Source organism: Neltuma alba, unplaced genomic scaffold, assembly GCF_004799145.2.
Source record: "Neltuma alba isolate B1F8T4 unplaced genomic scaffold, ASM479914v2 tig00011854_pilon, whole genome shotgun sequence".
Classification (NCBI taxonomy): Eukaryota; Viridiplantae; Streptophyta; class Magnoliopsida; order Fabales; family Fabaceae; genus Neltuma; species Neltuma alba.
In genome coordinates, this window is record NW_021636459.1 from 103,160 (window position 1) to 116,311 (window position 13,152).

At 35.9% G+C, this 13,152-nt stretch overlaps 2 protein-coding genes across 5 annotated transcripts; one reads left to right on the forward strand and one right to left on the reverse strand.

Moving 5' to 3' along the window:
* Positions 1–882: 882 nt before the first annotated feature.
* Positions 883–3,542, reverse strand: LOC114718619 (INO80 complex subunit D-like). Of its 3 annotated transcripts, none has more exons than XR_003737833.1 (3): positions 2,969–3,542; positions 1,173–1,485; positions 883–1,049 (listed from the first exon to the last, which is right to left on the reverse strand). XR_003737833.1 is itself a non-coding variant. In XM_028904004.1 (2 exons), the coding sequence occupies exons 1-2, from the start codon at positions 3,508–3,510 to the stop codon at positions 1,230–1,232; spliced, it is 798 nt and encodes a 265-aa protein (XP_028759837.1). In that variant the 5' UTR covers positions 3,511–3,542; the 3' UTR covers positions 883–1,229. The 3 variants fall into 3 exon arrangements, 1 of the variants encoding a protein (XP_028759837.1); XR_003737834.1 differs by lacking the exon at positions 883–1,049 and adding an exon at positions 2,333–2,452 and having other exon boundaries at positions 1,408–1,485; XM_028904004.1 differs by having other exon boundaries at positions 883–1,485.
* Positions 3,543–4,624: 1,082 nt separating this feature from the next.
* On the forward strand, positions 4,625–12,912 carry LOC114718618 (CMP-sialic acid transporter 3). 2 transcript variants are annotated; one of them, XM_028904002.1, is made up of 16 exons: positions 4,625–4,872; positions 5,341–5,544; positions 6,294–6,410; positions 7,659–7,715; positions 8,163–8,240; positions 8,888–8,932; positions 9,874–9,933; positions 10,104–10,226; positions 10,375–10,452; positions 10,986–11,055; positions 11,321–11,428; positions 11,576–11,709; positions 11,816–11,895; positions 12,111–12,156; positions 12,245–12,306; positions 12,507–12,912. In XM_028904002.1, exons 2-15 carry the CDS (start codon positions 5,377–5,379, stop codon positions 12,293–12,295), a joined length of 1,215 nt encoding a protein of 404 aa, XP_028759835.1. In that variant the 5' UTR covers positions 4,625–4,872; positions 5,341–5,376; the 3' UTR covers positions 12,296–12,306; positions 12,507–12,912. The 2 variants fall into 2 exon arrangements, with proteins under 2 accessions (XP_028759835.1, XP_028759834.1); XM_028904001.1 differs by having other exon boundaries at positions 4,625–4,834.
* The last annotated feature ends 240 nt before the right edge of the window (positions 12,913–13,152 follow it).

The following is a 13,152-nucleotide window of genomic DNA, read 5'->3' on the forward strand; positions in this document are numbered from 1 at the left end:
CATAAAAGATTCACAAAGCAATGGGTGTAGGAGATTAGGCGTGGATTCGACAGAGGAATTGTCAATATTTGACAGTTGAGTGGTTAATATCAAGATACTTCTCCGGTCTTTAATATAGGACCCAATTGTTGAGTTGGTTTTGGTCCTAAATATAAGAACCATTTCTCATATTTATCAATTTTTTCTAAATTACCCTTATATATACTTCCTCAACCATAGTCAATTAGAAGAGGGAGAGAAGGTATTAAGAAAGATGATTATGGTATTTTAAGAAAAATATGTCATATTTCTTATAATTAACTAGCTTACCTAACTTCCTTAATCTAACCAAATTAGTTAAATGAGTCTTATATTAAGGACCGAAGGAGTATTCTAAAACAATTGAGTTATTAATAATTAGAGAGAAGATTTGACAGTTGCATGCAACTAATGTGGACCATACTCTCCCATGTTGGGGTGCTTTAACCTTGTCGGAGAGAACTGTGGCTGTCAATCCATTTCGATTTGAGCTGTAAATTGAGATTTGTTTCCAAGATCAAAACCCTCAATAAAAAATAAAATATATCCCTAATCCCTAATCCATTATTGTAATAATTTTTTGGACCTGATATAATTGTGTTCCGGAAAGTATGATTTGAATACTCAAAATTTAGGTTCCTTCAAGCGCTCCATAGCTAAATTTTAAGGCGACGTATTTGCCCACACATTGCAAATGCGGCAGAAAGGGAAGTTTGTTCTCTTTCTTTTTTAATGTTCATGCTTTATTTTACTCCATATGTCATAAATAGTTTTTTAATCATTATTTACGAAATATAAGAGAGAATTTTGTCTCGATTTTACATAAAATGTACTTATAAGTGTTTATGTAAATCATACCAAACAAGCACTAAACAGGATGCAAATTCTTAAAACTATCGGTACGGTACAAAAGGTGCCAAGCGTGGTCTGTAATGTTCCCAATCAATAAAAGAAGAAAGAAAAGTATAAGTCAAACATTGGATCAGTGGGGTTGTTGTGAACCAACTCTACAAAGTCCCGAAAGTGGCTTGCTGCCAAATCAAATGAAGGGAACCATGGTAAATATTTGAACGAGCAGAGGGAAAGAGAAAAACGAAAAAATTGAAGTTACAACAGAAGTTGGTGAACTCTATATTGTTAGAATTACATCTCACCTCCCGGTTTCCGCCGCTTGTGTATTAGAGATGAGTTTGCAACCACTATCTGCAGCCTCAGTTATCCTTTTCTTCCTTCACTATAATTCTTCTATTTGATTTTAGTTGTTTTCTTCTCATTTGAATTTGACGAACATATTCTGCGACCATGACATGAAACTTAGGAGCCAGTTTACATGATGAGTAGTTTAGGCCTGCCCTCTTCAAGGTCCTCGTGAGATGTTTCTGAGCCTTCTGGAAATGGACGCTGCAGAGAGAAGGGGTTGTGGATCTCAATATAGGTTTTCCGCACGTTATAGGTCCAGCCTGGGCACTGAAATACAAACAGAAAATCCATTACAAGCATATCCCATCAACAATTCAATCTCTCCAATTCATTCATCACAAGAAGCAGCCATTATTAATATTCTTTTAGCAAAAAATTGATCACATTTGTTAGAAATCCATCCATATGGAAATAACGAATAATAATTAAGTAAAATCTATTTTATAATGATAATTTCAGAAACAACATTGTAACGCAAGAACCGGAAAAAAAAAAAATTCAATCTAAGATCATGTCTTCTCATTGCTGTTGGTAATACAAGAGACGAAAGGCAATCAGGCACAAAAGAAGAAAGTTGTAAGTTCTATAAGACGGTAAGCAACCATGTTTAGGCATCACCCACCACAAGAATAAAAAGGCCAAGGGCTGCCAACGGAAACATCAATATGATCCAAAAAAAAAAATAAAAAAAATCACTGGAATATTTGTCCATAATCAAATACAAGCACAAAAAAGTGCAATTTTCCATTGTAACTCAAGAAGGAAGGAAAAAAAATCTGCTCTGCGTACTAAACTGTGTCTTTCTGTACTTCAGTGTCCTTATCTAGTACACTTTCTTTTTGATTCATAAATGAGAATAGGAGAATGTTTTTTACAATCCCAGAAGTATCCGATGGCAATATCTAAGAGAAATCAGAACCTATGTTCTATCCATAACTTGACCATTCTATACCAAGAGAGTACTCAGTAAGTTCAAAATAACATAACTGCATCTTCAGTGATAAGCATTCACACCAGCAGCTGTGCTTCCATAAAAAACTTATGGACGACAGTCCATTCAACCGCTTTTTATCAAAATATTGGTAGAACCGAATCACTTACAGACTGAGCGTACCTCTAGATCAGCAATGGTTAACATCGAAGTTCTTGAATACAACATTTTGCATGAACCAGTCGCATTTCTGTCCCCCACGGTTGGAGGGGTTTCCAAATACTGAGCTATATGGTAAAACTTCTATAACAATATCAAACAACAAACTTTTAAATGGTACCAGATAACACATGGACTCTTAAGTGTTCAGAAAATGTTCATTAAACCAAGGTATAGTATTTACATGGTTTCCAAAAGTAAATTAAGTAAAACTCTTAATTTCCCCAAGCTTTCACTGTTGAATCCTCCCATTTATCAGGACCTTACTTGAACGGGATCTGTTCTAAAGCCTGAGGAAAAGAAAATAACAATGGAAACTAAGGCATTATCTGTATTATTAATGTATTTTCTCCAGCTTCAGGGTTCAAACCTGCAAGCTTGCTGCCAAGTCATTCCCTCATCAACGACTATTTGTCAGAATTTGAAAGGAAGAAACACATTAATCCACCTATTTAAGCAATAATTCAAACACTCACATCGATGGAGTTATTCATTTCAGCACACCACAATTCACCAATTCACAAGCATCCCGGCAAACAATAAATATATTTTTGACAAATGAATGAATGGAAATTGAAAGCAGCATTAAGAAAAAGAAACCTCTTGATAACATAATTGCAGGCCTTATAAAGCTTCTGCTTGGAATCCGAAAGAATGTGTAAATGGCAAAAGCTGGTCAATGGCATGGCCTTCAACTTACAACCCACGAAAGCGCATCTGTGATTGTTCACAACATCCAAATCAGCTCGACTATTTGAACCATTACAGTCATTATTCTCACCATTGCCTTCAAAATTGCCACCCTCTCTTTCCTGCATGTTTCCCTCCCTGAATGGGCTTACCCCATACTCCCAGCAGTATTTTCTGTACTGGGCCTTGAGCTCCTCCATGAGGGCCCAGTATAAGTCTCTGTAGCATTTGGAAAGCTGACTGAGGTAGTGGAAACGACGCTTGATAAGCTCGTGGCGAGTGAGGTGGGAGGCGCGGGAGAGGGAAAGGTTATCGTAAGAGATTGTGAAAGCAGAAGAAACAACGGAATTGGAAATGGAAATGGAAATGGCGGGTTTTGATTCGTCGATGGGAATTTTGGGAGGCTTCGAAGAAGAAGAGAGGTTGAGATGCTTGGAGGCAGAGGCAGCCATGAACGCCACCTAGAGGCAAGGAGGGAGTTCGCGGTTCGGCTGAGGAGACAGCCAGACAGGAAAGGGGTCTATATTTGACGGTACAAAATTCTTATTCCTTCCACTGTACTGGGATTTTTAGTCTTAATATCTTCGCAAGTGCTGTAACCTGTTCTTTTTTTTCTTTTCCCCCGGATATATGGGTGAATATATTACTATTACTAGTATTCAACAAATCATTAATTTTATTTCTTAGTTATTTTATCTTTTTTATGGACATAAATAATCATGTTAGTTCAAAATGATACGTTTTTAATGTCCTTTATATTATATTTAAGGATAAGTTATAAACATGAATAATTGCATTAAAACCAGTGAGAAATTCAGAATAATTTTGAAATGAATAATTGCACTTAAGAGTTTATGGACGGGAATAGTTGCATCAAGCATGTACAATTATTCAATAAGTGCATCTAAGTTATAAACATGAATAATTGCATTAAACCAATGTATTTTATTTTTTATGGACATAGATAATTGCATTTAAGAGTATACAATTATTCAAAATGTGTACTACTAAGCATTTTTTTTACCTCAAAATGGATATTATTTAATATACTAAATTCATAAAACATATTTCAGCGTTAAAAAGGAGAGATTTTTGTTTAAAAAAAGGGACAATCTGCCAATTGTTGGTATTGAATGCGGTAACAGTGAGTATTTAAGTTCCCTTTCAATCCTTGGCAATTACTGAATGCCCAAAACTTGCTTTTATCACAAAATTGAAGCGAAAGAAACAGCCGACCAGAAATTCCTAATTTATGCCCTAATTTTACAATTTTCATTTGTGGGTTAATGGAGTAGTGATGAGTCCAAGCGGCCAGTGACTCACCCAACTCTTGAGCCATCTTCCACGCCACTACTTTCCTCGCATTTTCTCTCACCTCGTTGGTCTGTCACGTTGCATCGGTGACTCCTTTTTTTTTAATTGTCCCCCTTTGGTGACTTTTTGAGTTTTTTTCCCCTCACCACCTTCAGAAAACAACGCCCGAAATTCGTGTTTGTGTAAATTCAAAGCAAGCCCTCTCGGCAGCTCGTAATTATATTGCACATTCCCCTGTCTCTCGTGTGTCAATGCATATTCCTCGCATATCTCTCGGAATTTAAACTCCGATTCGTTTGAAACAGAGCGCATTCGAATTCGAATCTGATTTGTCCGGGCATTGTTTGGCTCCGAAATCATACTATCATCTCTCGAAGGAAATTCAGCTAGTTGAACTTCGGCGCCGGCCGCAGCAGATCAAACCGAGTTTTCGGTTAAACGCTCGGTTTGGACTCGATTTAGGTGGGTCATTGTTGATTTCTGGTTCGTCAACTTAGAAGGTTGATCCTGATCATACATAATTTTCTTTTGGTTTTTGTGTCATCATCATCTTGGAGCAAGATCTGAGCTTTGCATATTCATAATTTTTTTTTCGTTTTGAAAGGGGATCTTTAGTGTGTTAATGGATTTGTTTTTACTTTTGTGTTTGAATGATTTTTTCGAAGTTCCCGAAACAAGATCTGGTGGAATTTCTTACTTTAGCTTTCATTCGTTTATGGATTTCACATAGGGATTTTCTTAAATCCCTGAATTAATTTCTTGCGAAGTGGAGAAGGAAAAATGGATACGTTTTTTCCCTGGTGTATTATTCGTGGTTAGCTGATCTTATGGCTATACATTTTATAGTTTTGAAAAACAAGTATAGCCGTCGATTGTCAAACATAATTTATTCAGTCGTCGACATATGAATTATGATTATTGTTGTTGTTGTAAACTTGTTATCTTGACTTTTAGTTTTTTCCTTGCAGATCCTATTGTTCATATCAGATAGTAGTCGCAATTACATGAAGAACGGGATGATAGAATGCAGTGTATGCCATTCAAAATTGGTTTCTCCTAGTCCCAGAACTATATCAAGGGCTTATGACAAACACAAAAGCAGGATATCATCCAAGCAGCGTGCCCTTAATGTCCTCTTGGTTGTCGGTGACTGCATCTTAGTTGGCTTACAGGTGATTGTTACCTTTTAATTGATTTTTTTTTTTTTTCCAAAAGCTGGAGAGGCGCAGGAGGAAAAAAATCCATCCTATCCTGAAAATTTGCATGCGAGTATACTGAACCTTTAACTGCGTGTTTTCACACCAATCATGGTGGCGTGTAACCAAACACGCTTGAATTGCTTGTGGATTGTTATAAGTTGTAGCATAACAATATTCAAGGCGCCTTACAGTGTTAGGTGAAGCATAATATGTTTAGTGATTAATTTATCTCGATGTGTAAACAAAATTTCCATTCCCCCGTGTCTTGTTGCTGAGGGCTAATTGAATCTGATATTCTTGAGGTTTATGTATAATTAGTCAAGCTCTTTGTCTATGCATATGGCAGGGATAACTAACACTTTTCAGGGCCTGCTCTTGTATAAACATCGAATTTGCTTTTTTTTTTTTTTTTAGGGGCCATGGCATAGTCATTGACTTTTTTTTTTTGGGGGCCAAGACATAGTCAGTGAATCGAATATTACTTAATAAGTAACATTATGGATGCTTAGCAGTTAGCCTGATGGGTAATTCAACATCTTACTCTCTCTCTCTTTTCTGGAAAGTAAGCACTTTAATACTTGGTTGGCATCTCTTTTAGTTTTAGTGTTTGAATGTGTATTTTATTGGATGGTGCCCAGTTTATAGTATCTCATCATAGTAGGGCAGAAAAAGAACCTGCTTATTGCTAGCCACTAACTTGTTTTATTTTCTTTGTGCGGCAGCCTATTCTTGTCTATATGTCCAAGGTGGATGGGAAATTCAATTTTAGCCCAATCAGTGTTAATTTTTTGACAGAGGTCACAAAGGTTGTCTTTGCTATTGTCATGCTTTTAATCCAGGTACATCTTACATTTCCCTATTTTTTTATCCAGGTGTATCCTGTCGTCTTAATCTTGTATTATGCGTTACTTGCATTTGCCTATTTGAAGCATGTGTGAAATAAGATCAACATTTGTTTGGAGAAATCAGTAGTTATTTGAGGTTTTTTTCCGGGAGTAGTGGCTTATTTTCAGAGCACGGCATACAGTGAGTGTTCGGTGTGTGAGGGCATAAACCGTGGTTAGTGCAAATTATTCTTAGATTTAGTGAAACATACGGGGCCCAATATCTAGTTAGAATATTAAGTTTGGTGATTCTAGGGCGGATCTATGCAAGAATTTTAGTGGTGGATTAAAAGGAAGGACCAAACATTCAATATTCTTAATCTCAGGAAGTAAGGACCAAATAACCACGAAGTGTGGTTTTTTTAGTTTGAAATTTGAACCGGATGACGAGAATACATAGTTATTTAGTCCTTCAGAGTAGCAATGCAGCTGTACCTTATTTAAGTATTTATTATTCTCCCTATTTGTAGTAATGTTTGTTGAAAGAAACAAGTGTGGGAGGCTGAAGATTTGAATGGAAACAAATTTAGAAGTCATGGAATCGAAAAATTGGTCTAGGCTTTACATCTTGGAAGCTAAACACAAGCAATTAATACATCCCTTGAAAAATTGATCCTGGTGATAAAAACCATATGAGTGATCAGTGTGCTGGAGGCCTGTGCGAAGGGGTTAGGAATAGAGTTGTAATCCTACGTGCTTAATACTTTAATCTTTGTATTATAGGTAAATTAGATGGACCATTTATCAAGTAACACTTGAAAACTCGAAATTCAAACGAAAATGAAGACCATGATCAGGGACTGCAGGATCAAATTTGGCACTGCTTATATACTGAAATGCCCACTCGGCTGAATGATACTCTAAATCATAGCAACACGAAGTGGTAGCTAATACTAATGAAAAACACTTGACGCAGTAAATCTTAAAGAACAAACTGAAGCCAAACACACATAGCAATTATCAATAAACTGTTGCAGGTTTATTAATGTATCCTGGGACAGCTAAATTGAGCAAAGCAGCATTTCTTGGCAGCTTACCAAATGTAAATTCAAGATGTTCCTGATTTAACAAAGTTCATAGAATATCATAATATATGCCAATATCAAAGCAGAACTAGCACAATTTGATTCTTTGATCTTTGTACATTTACTTTCTCTGAGTCTCTTAATAAACTGGACAGCATGATTGTGTTTAATTCTGCAGGCTAGGCAGAAAAAAGTTGGGGAGAAGCCTCTTCTCTCAATTTCTACGTTTGTGCAGGTACTATTGGTATAGAAGATTTTGCATTTACTAATTTTGTGTGAGAAGAGTTTGTGAAGTCCTTCTCTTAATTCAGCTGGTCCGACTTTCTTCAATGTTTTGTCACGTGATTACTTTTTGGTGCGCAAAACAGATTGCTTAGGCATGCCTTTTTTGAAATAAAGTAATAAAATAATTCTTGTAGTACATTTGTGTCATATTTTGCTACTCATGATATTAGACAATTTTTTTGGATAACGGATGTTTAATGAAGTAGAAGCATTGATGCGAATAAAGGACATCTTAAAAATGTGAGCAGTGCTGCATGCATTCAGTCTCTTTTAGAAAAGAGAGGACGTTCTTATCTTTGCTTTATTGGCATTAATCTTTTATTACCTTTTTTTAATTAACAAACAGGAAGATTTTTCTTAATAGTTATCCTGTATGTTGTGATCTTATTATTTTCAGGCAGCTCGCAACAATGTTCTTCTTGCTGTTCCAGCGCTTCTGTATGCTATAAACAACTATCTGAAGTTTATTATGCAGGTACTCTTAGTCCTTGGTATAATACTGACTATTACTCTGTTATGCGTCAATGAATTCAGTTGCTGTTATTATGAACACTTGAATCTCTTTTAAAGTCCTCCAATCCCTATGTGTATCAGACAAAAACTTGTTACAAAAAGCCATGAGCAGGGCACCAGAGGGAGGCGACAAATCAAACCCTACCCCATGCTAAATTGAAGGGCATAGGGACCCCTAGAAAATATTTCATCATCATTGTGTTCCAACGAAATATGATATATTGGAAGACTGCTCGCCATCATTAAGCCTTGACATTCTTTTTGTGTTGAAGACCTCTAAGCCTAATTAGATGAAATTGTTTAGAAATTAATGCCACATTAAAGAACCTTAGCTTGATGGAATTGTGATCTGACTGACGACGTCATAACTACCTGTCTTATGCAAATGGTTGGGGAGACTTTCTTGGTTTCTTGCCTGTGCCTGTGTCATTTGACTTTTTTGGAATCCTACAACTACCTTTATTTCTTAGAAAAGAAAAGAAAAGCTAAGTGTTGAACCATGTTACAGTCTATCTTGCTATTGTCACAATTTATGCATTGAAAACAGCTCTTGTATGTTGGACTTCATATTTCTTAGTGTCTGACAGGTTGATATCACATTTCATGCAGCTTTATTTTAATCCTGCCACCGTGAAGATGCTAAGCAATTTGAAGGTAATTTGTTATTTGCTGTGCTTTCGGGCAGCACATTTGCATTATTGGTAATAGTTTACTGAGTTTGCTCATTGTGCTTCTTTAGTGATGGGGTTCTGATTCTTCCCACTGCAGTGTTGAAATTATTGCACTGTGTAAATATGCTGACTAGATAGTCACAATGAAGCTTTAATGCCTTGAATCTTGGCCTCGTAGTGGGGGATTTCATGCAGGTTTGACTCATTGACCACATTTCATTTAAAGTGTTGCATGTAGAGAGGAAGAGGAAACCCTTTAAATGAAATAGGTCTTTGAGTCTAACTACATGAAATCCTCTATTTATAGTTCAAGGTACAGGGTGTCAAAGCTTTATTATGACTATGGTCTGCCTGATTACAGCCTGCGCACAGTTACTATCTGTTCAACATATTTTCGCTGTACAATAATTCCAATTGTAAACTACCAGTTAAAAAGTTATTTTTTCCACTTCTCTTCTATTATATCCTCTCGTTTTACTCCTTTATTCTTTCTTTTGTTTCTTAGCCTGGCCTTATGTTAGCGTCAATGTTTAGGGGCACCATGATATAACCAATGGCTGCATAAGCTTAAGTTTATAGAATGGTATTTTCTAACTATTGTATTTTGTTGTATCTCTTATGTGCCCCCTCTTGTTTATGAGGATATAAGATTCCATGATGTGTTAAGGCAGTTGAGCAACTATGTGGTGGAGGGACTTTAGGGAGATGCTTCTTGCATGTACTGTCATAGAAGCTGAGGAACTGATACCTTTATGTAATCTCATTTTTGTGGGCTGTGGTATATTAAATGAACTACTAGTGCATGCCTTATTCAAGATGGGGCATTACTCGTCTGTGTGACAATTATTCAAAATAAGTGGGAAAATTCTTGTTCTTGATGGTTCGTTTTAACTGAATTTCTCATGTTTGACTTTGCATGTGCAGGTTTTAGTGATAGCAATTTTGTTAAAGATGATTATGAGACGCCGCTTTTCGATTATTCAGGTTTGTGTTTGAGCCCATTGTCTTGTTAATATGAATAAGAAATGTCTGTGTAGCTATTATCTCGATCTTTACTGGCAAGTTTTAACTTTTAATTCTTGCTTGAATCCGAGTTGAGCTTAATCCTTGAGTACCACGTTTACCCACAAAAATGATTCATTATCTGACTGCAGTGGGAGGCTCTTGCGCTGTTGCTTATTGGCATAAGTGTCAATCAGCTGAAATCTTTTCCTGAAGGAACTACAGCTCTGGGTCTTCCCATCACAATGGGTGCATATGTTTATACATGTATATTTGTAAGTATGTTGGTTATTTGTTCTTTGGCTGTTCTTTATCTTATTGTTGTGCGGGATATTTTTCAAAGTATATATGATCAGTTTGCAGTTTTAGATATTCAGATTACCTTCATTTTGTTGATTTTTGAACCAAGGAATTATTTTGCAGGTGACTGTTCCGTCTTTGGCCTCTGTTTACAACGAGTATGCTTTGAAGAGCCAATATGATACTAGCATTTATCTTCAGGTGAAGTCTCTAACGTTTCCATCATTATATTATATACTGATTCAGACTGGACAGTGTTGCAGAGAGTTGAAAAATGTCTTACCGCATGAGTGTAAACTTTCATCCTATTCTCTAGCTGAATGGTCTAGAAATAAACTGTACTAGCTTTTTGTTCTTTTTTCATGATCAACAGTTTACCAACTTTCCTGTTTTGATTGTTTGAATATTTTCAATATTATTGAATGTCTTGATTAGACGTGAAGTGCACTACAGTATATATTGTAATTGTCAAAAATCCCAAGCCATTGGGGTTTGACTTCGATGGTTACGTTGCCTGAGGGTTTGGGGATATATAGGAGTTTTGGTTGGAAGTTTTGGCACTTTCTAATGCACTAGAGAAGGGAACAATCCAAAGCAAAACTGAGAAAGAGACTAACAAAATGCTTAATTTCCTAACTGCAAAATTATCAACAAGTTGAAAAGAGGAGAGTTTCAAGTATAGCACTCTACAATTACACTCTCCCTATACTAATTTAGAGTTTCTTGATTTGCAGAACTTATTCTTATATGGGTATGGAGCTATATTCAACTTTCTTGGAATAGTTGGCACTGCCATTGTGAAGGGTGAGACATGGATCTCTATCTTCTGGATCTTGTGAGAGCTTCAAGCAAATGGCTTCAATTAAGAGAAAAAACTGGAAGCATGTCTCTTTTTTTTAGTCTCAAAATCCTTTTTTTAATTACACGTTACTTAAAATTTACGCTAACAGATGAAATATTGATATCACTTTAAATTTTGGACAGTTCAAATGGAGCCAGGTTTATTGCTTTTATCTGATGGTGAAAAAACTGTTAACTGGTTCTTTGGATGTTGCTTTACATTTTTCAGGTCCAAGTAGCTTTGATATTCTGCAAGGTCATTCAAAAGCCACCATGCTTTTGATAGCTAACAATGCTGCCCAGGGGATTCTATCATCCTTTTTCTTTAAATATGCAGGTCAATAGTTATGTTTTTTATTATATTAGATTGCTTTCCACCAAAACCTAAAAACAAATTGCTTGTTTATCTGAAATCTACCTTGTGCTGTATGAATGAACACTTTATTTGCTTCTTTTTTCTGAACAACCCACTTTATGTCTTCAGATACGATTTTGAAGAAGTACTCTTCAACAGTTGCTACAATCTTCACTGGCATAGCTTCTGCTGCATTATTCGGACATACTTTAACAATGAACTTTATTTTAGGGATTTCTATTGTCTTCATCTCAATGCACCAGGTAAATTGAATTTGGTGAATTTTGCAAGTTTGCAAGCTATAAGCATTTTTAGAGCGAACAGTTCTAACAACATTTTTTGTATCGCATTTTCACATTTTGTCTGTAGTTCTTTTCGCCCCTTTCAAAAGTCCGAGATGATCAACAAAATGGCTTGATGGAGCTGCGTGATGTTCATGACTCACACAGGTACTTGTGAATTTCTTTACTTACTCTGTGATTGCCATGTTGCTTTGTATGAGGCAATGACATGAGTAGTTTTTCCAGCAAGAGTTTTCTTTTTTCAGTTTCTGAAAAATTTTAGTGCATTGGATTTTATAGAGGGGCTTTAATGCAATTAAATTTTTGGAAGATGTCTCTCTCCCTCTTCCTTTGAGGTTACAAATATTTAATTTTTGTTCCAGGACTAAGGACTCTTTTGTCAATATGGCTGCTGGAGCAAATGAAGAGGTGAAAATCTTTGTTCACTTTGCTTTTCGTTTGTGGTTTTTAATACATCGTGTTCATTGATTTAGGTTTCATTGCTGCTAATGTACAGGCTAGTCATCGTGTCGGGCATGATGAGAGACAGCCGCTTCTTCCCACATAGATTGACCCACAGTATGTTTTTCCTGTTTTTATATTATTTGCTTTTCTCAAATCCTAGTTTTTTTTTTTTAAGTTTAATTTTATGGATGCATGGTTTGGTTTTCATATAAATCAGTTTTGTGCTTAGTAAGGGGTATATGCAGTTGTGTCATTGCGTAGCATAGCTGTTGTGCGCTCTGGGAATGAATGAGTTCTTTTATATATTGTTGCAGGAATCTTCCTCGAGGAAATTTTTTGGTAATATTTATCGAAGGGTAGCATTGGTGCACACATTTTTACGTCAAAATAAAGCAAAAATAGAAGAGTTTCTCTACCTGCTTAATAGAGAACTGCAAAAATCTACAGAAGCTGATGAGCAGTTCAGGACTTTTGATAGAGAAATAGGAAACAGCTTCGTACTTTTGGCGCATGTGCTCTATTCTTTTTGTCTGACCTTTCATTTTATTTTTGTCTATTTTACATATTTTTATTTCTTTTAATGCTCACCTCAACCCCTTTAATGCGTTATTCTTTTAAACCATTTACGAATGAATAATGATTTTGGTCTTTCTTTGTTATATGAAAACAACGGCTGAAAAGTAGAACGTGGCTACTGCTTTTTGTTGCATGGGGGAAAAATCATGCCAATATGCTTGCCATACTGTCTGTTACTTTTTTAAAGCTTAAGTTTTCATATTCATGTATCCATGTTTTGTACTAATCATGTATTTAAAATTATAGTTCTTAAGACGGCGATAGTAATGGAACCATTGTCGCCGGAGTAATTCTTGATGGGGTGTAATCTTTGAAAAAAGAAGTAAAATTATGAAGTTATATTACTCTAAATCACGGATGATACTACTTCTGGATTTTAATAGA

Coding starts and splice junctions, on each gene's coding strand:
- LOC114718619 (XM_028904004.1), bottom strand. CDS start 3,510: ATGGCTGCCTCTGCCTCCAAGCATCTCAACCTCTCTTCTTCTTCGAAG. Junction 1,486..2,968: donor TGCAATTATGTTATCAAGAG/GTTTCTTTTTCT, acceptor TTTGTATTTCAG/TGCCCAGGCTGGACCTATAA.
- LOC114718618 (XM_028904002.1), top strand. CDS start 5,377: ATGAAGAACGGGATGATAGAATGCAGTGTATGCCATTCAAAATTGGTT. Junction 6,411..7,658: donor TTGTCATGCTTTTAATCCAG/GTACATCTTACA, acceptor TTAATTCTGCAG/GCTAGGCAGAAAAAAGTTGG. Junction 7,716..8,162: donor CAATTTCTACGTTTGTGCAG/GTACTATTGGTA, acceptor TATTATTTTCAG/GCAGCTCGCAACAATGTTCT.